At 35.3% G+C, this 4,941-nt stretch overlaps 1 protein-coding gene across 1 annotated transcript; it reads left to right on the top strand.

Annotated features, from left to right (window-relative positions):
- Positions 1-208: 208 nt before the first annotated feature.
- Positions 209-4,485, top strand: LOC126704222 (eukaryotic translation initiation factor 3 subunit B-like). The gene is made up of 10 exons (XM_050403241.1): positions 209-247; positions 331-450; positions 650-781; positions 1,410-1,535; positions 1,624-1,689; positions 1,774-1,898; positions 1,994-2,192; positions 2,322-2,851; positions 3,118-3,220; positions 4,064-4,485. Exons 1-10 carry the CDS (start codon positions 209-211, stop codon positions 4,337-4,339), a joined length of 1,716 nt encoding a protein of 571 aa, XP_050259198.1. The 3' UTR covers positions 4,340-4,485.
- Positions 4,486-4,941: the final 456 nt, after the last annotated feature.

Raw genomic sequence — 4,941 nt, 5'->3', positions numbered from 1 at the left:
TTTGTGAATCAAGTATTCGAAATTTAAGCGTGATGACATGTGATTTCGAAATTGTGAAATTTCACTTTATCTGATGATGTGAGATCTCTAAAAATGTTTTGTAATTTGATATGTGGTGAGTCTGGTGACTAATTAATCCTAGCCAACAGTATAACCAATTCCATATTGTTCCCCCTTTTTGACAGAGTTAAACTTAAACAGGATCATCATGGAAGTTCCTACAGACTCTAGTTCATCCTCTTTTGGGGTAATTTTCTCAATATTCCCTAATATTCTTTTATATTTTTTGAAATCCAAATTTATATCTGATGATGTAAATGCATGAGACAGTTTAAAAGTACTCATTCCTATCGGAATTATGTATTTTTGGAGCTTAATCTTTTAGGAATTTTTGTGCAACATGGATTGATTGTCATTGATTTGCATAGTTGGATCAACATCTTTGTATTAGTATGTCTTGCGTCGTTTATTTGAGAAAAATGTGAAAATTGTAGAAATGGCTCGTATTCTAAGCTTGATAGATTGTTTGGATGGTATAGACTTGTCCATTCCCCATCATAATTACATACTTCCTCTCTATTTCTCACATACAAATTGACACACAAGATGGTGCTTTATGTGGTTAGTTACACATGTGAGTACTGTATAGGTACATCTTCAAAATTGGCTTACTGACAAAAGAGTTCGAGATCAGTTTCTTATTCACCGTTTTGGGGAGCTTGAGGTTTATTGGAACATTGGTACAGGACAGTTGAAGCCCGAGCTTTTTGACTATCGTATGGTAAGTTTTATACATAATCCAAGGGAGAACACTCTTACCTCCCTATTACTCTTGCTTGCAAGTTGCAAACTCTAGCTATTGACCTGCATCCTCTCTTCTTTTTTTTTTTTTTGTCGTATATTATTTGCAGTAGTGAACATTGATGCATCATGATTAAATTATTAGACATTAAGGGAGTTTCTAATAGTAGATGCACTATATTGAAAAAAAAAAAACTAGCATGTATGCCTTGCTATCCCATTCTCATCCTCATCCTCATGCTTGATGTTAAGATTACAGTTTCAAATTTTGTGATGCAACTAGAGAGAAGGAATTATCTGATAATGAGTATATGCAGATGGAGAAATTTTATCACGGATGGTCCTCTTCCACACTAAATGTAAACAATTACTTAGATAAACAAGTAATGTAATAAGATAAGGAATACAAGCAAATAATCCTGTTATTTGCAGATTTATGGTGAAAAGCAACTGAAGTTTCTATAGGAACCAAAATGTCTTTTCATTTTTAATTAATTTGGAGTAGTTTTATTCCTTTTTCATTCCTTGTTATTCCAATTAAATTTTCTCCTGAAAGGAAATGAAAACATACAAATAGCAATCGATAAAATTTGTCCTTTCCATTGCAGGTTTATCCAGAATCTGTTATGTGGTCTCCTTCTGGGACTTACATGGCCACCACTTTCAAGAAGGGATCTGTTATTTGGGGAGGCACCACCTTCTTTAGCCCATTAATGTTTTACGATCACAAAATGGTTTTCTTCTTGAGCTTTATTTTCATATTTGTCCTATAAAATTGTACTTGCCTTCTGTAATGATTTGACATTGATCAAAGTATTGCAGGTTAAGCTGATTGATATCTCACCTGGGGAGAAATATTTGGTTAGCTACAGCAAGTATGAAATAAATGTGAGTTTGTATATTCTCTTATTTTTTTGGTTGTATGTTCGTAGAATGAATTATAAGCTAATTCTAATGTGAACTCATTATTAGGGAGCTGTGCTTAAAATCTTTGATGTTGAAACTGGAGAAGTAAAGATGGTTATCGATAGAAGTAAGTTCGAGCACGCACTTGGGGGGATCGAAGCCATATCTCAAGTATCCTGGCCTGTTTTCAGGTTTTGATTTAGTTAACTTCTTGTTTTAAAAAAATGATGTTCTTAAGCATTGTTTATTAGCTTCGGTTTTCATAAATTATAGGCATCTTTTGTAGATGGAGTGGTAGAAATGATGACAGGTACTTTGCCAGAATCGGAAAAAATGCAATATACATATATGAAACCAAGACCTTTGGCCTCATTGACAATGAACCCTTAAAGGCTGAAAATGTAATGGATTTTTGTTGGTCACCTACCGATCCTATAATAACTCTATTTGTTCCTACAGATGATGATGAGGTGCAGCCTGCCAGGGTGCGTATTTAAAACTCCTCCCCCAACAAATTCATATTTTTGGAAAGCTTAAATAATGCCTTAACAAATTCTATACACACACAAACACACATTATATTTTCATTTTTCTTTTTGTTCTTTCTATTTTAGGTGAGTCTGATACAGGTTCCCAGTAAAGAGGAGTTAAGGAGGAAAAATCTCGATGGTGTTAGAGATTGCAAAATGTTTTGGCAAAGCAATGGGGAATACCTTGCTGTTATGTTTAACCAGTTAAATGAAACAAGGAGTACCACTTACCAACGGTTTGTGATCTTTGGTATCAAAGATCCAGGTATCCCCATTGAGGACTTCGAACTTGAGAATAACAATGATATGATTATTGCATTTGCTTGGGAGCCAAAAGGCCAAAGATTTGCAGTCATCCATGCTTTGGGTGAAAGGCGAAATGTGAGTTTTTACTCGGTTTTGAAAGCTCACAATAGGCTCCAATTCTCAAAGCTTGTGACTCTGGAAGTTGAGCAAGCAGGATCTCTTCACTGGTCACCTGTTGGGCGTTTCATTGTAGTAGCAGCAATGAAGGGTTGTGGTGGAGACTTGATATTTTATGATGCTGCTGCTCTTGGAACCTTAGCTACTGAGCATTTTGCGGCAGCAAACATTGAGTGGTCTCCTACTGGAGGGTAAGTGATGCATACTTCAATAGCATCATATTGTATATTGTTTTTTTTTTTTAATAGTTAGCAGTCTGGCAACATTTATTCTGGTTTTGAACACATCCTAATCATCTACCGTTATAGTTCCTTTTGTTGGATACATTATCCATCTTTATTTTTAAGAAAGTTGGGGTCAGTTATATTCTTGTTTGCTAAAATTGACTTCTATCAGTTGGTGGTTTGCTGAAATACAATTTATTTTACTTGTATAATTATGTCAACCCTTTCCGCAGGTATGTTGCAGCTATATCTGATGAAACGGACGTCGGGCGAGTCATGATTTGGTCCTTCTTTGGGGTGCTACTGTGTCAAATTCCAAGGAGGAAACTTAAACAGGTATAATTAGTGGACGTTTGGATTGCACTGAAAAGGAAAGCAGACGTGCGTCTGCGTTTTTTGTGTGGGTTCCATGCACTGTTTACGAAACCCACAAGTACTTTTTTCATAAAAAACAACTTAAAACTGGGTCCCACGGTACTATTCACACGTTTAAAAATTATTTTACTACAGTATTTTCAGTTTTCAATAATAATTAGCGGTATCCAAACAGACCTTTAGTGATATCATGTGAATGGAACAAAATTAAAAAAAAAAAAAAAAAAAAAAAAAAAAAAAAAAAAAAAGAAAAGAGGATATTTCAGTAAAAGTACAAGGTACAAACAGTTATCTGCCTATTTAACTCTTCCATTGTTTTAGGTCATGAGATTCTTGATACCAAATTGTTTTAAAATTTATTTGAGGTTTAACCCTTATTAAGCTTGGTGTCTGTCTACTTAACACCCCTTGTTCATTTTTGTTTGATCATTAAGATCCATGTTTTTTTTGGAGGGATGGGGTTGGAATTTAGTTAGCAGTTCTATCAAGGATATGATACGGATTGAACTTATTATTCGTATCCAACATTAAATATCATAAAAGGGAAATAGCTGGTTAATTTGTTTGACTAAGAATCTTCACTCTTTGCCATATGTGAGCCTTCCCTAACAGCATCATAGCATGAAGCTCATGAAAGTAATATGTGCAGGGCTTTTTAGTATTAGCATATGCCTATAGTTTTTGAACATAGCTTGTGAGTCTATGTGCTTGACAATATAAAATGCCATAACTGGAGTTCCCTTCAAAATTTTTAACAATGTCTAATTATATTTGGTAGTTCATCTTTCTCATGTTACTTTACAGTTTTGTTGGCGTCCAAGGTCCTCTTCCTCCTTTAGTATGGATGAAATGCAAGACGTGCTAGAGGCTGTGAACAACCTTGTTGGCGGCCTTGCTAACCTTAATAACGAGGACGAAGATGTTTTCACATTATCTATGGAGCAGTGTCAAACATGGGAAGCACCAGAGGGCTGGGATAGATGCTGGACAGAGATTTCACGTATGATGAATAAAAATCGGAATGCAGCAGTGGGGGAGCTTGAGACGAAGGAAGTGAGTCAAGTGACACGGGATGGATAGACATTGGTTGAAAACTGACGTACAGATACGCAATATGATCGTTTTCTTTTAAGTTCTTGACCAAAGTGGTGAAAGTGATCGCAATATAGCATGCGTGTAGTGTGTGTTTGAGATAGATATACAAGCTCCCCCTCCTAAACATCCAATTGGGGCCTTGATACTACAGTTTTTAGTTTGTACTCTGGGCTATGGAGTTGTTAGTCTGATAGTGTTTACTATTTGGTAAACAACTTGGTTGCGAGAAAGGCTCTGCTTTCGTTTTGTTGTTGTTGTTTTTTTTTTTTTTTACAGAAAAAGAAAAAAAGAAAAAAAAAAAAAAAGTAACAGAAATTGACAAAAGATCCCTCACACTGATGTAGCAGTGTGGTACTGTAATAGTCTAAATTCTACCATCTTAAAAGGAGCCGCAGAGCTAATGCTCCGTTTGTTTCAGATTTTCCCCCCTTTGAAAAGTGCTTGTTCTATTTATTTCATTGGATATATGTTATCTATCTATATCATATTATATTTAAAGGTTGCTTAACTTTTATTGTTGCTATACTCCTGTTAAGTCATATCAGCAGCCATATTTAGTGGTAACGCCACCTTATGACTAGGGGCCA

Source organism: Quercus robur, chromosome 2, assembly GCF_932294415.1.
Source record: "Quercus robur chromosome 2, dhQueRobu3.1, whole genome shotgun sequence".
In the NCBI taxonomy this organism is placed as follows: Eukaryota; Viridiplantae; Streptophyta; class Magnoliopsida; order Fagales; family Fagaceae; genus Quercus; species Quercus robur.
This window is presented reverse-complemented; position numbering and strand designations above follow the sequence as displayed.

Coding starts and splice junctions, on each gene's coding strand:
- LOC126704222 (XM_050403241.1), top strand. CDS start 209: ATGGAAGTTCCTACAGACTCTAGTTCATCCTCTTTTGGG. Junction 2,193..2,321: donor ATGAGGTGCAGCCTGCCAGG/GTGCGTATTTAA, acceptor TTTCTATTTTAG/GTGAGTCTGATACAGGTTCC. Junction 3,221..4,063: donor CAAGGAGGAAACTTAAACAG/GTATAATTAGTG, acceptor GTTACTTTACAG/TTTTGTTGGCGTCCAAGGTC.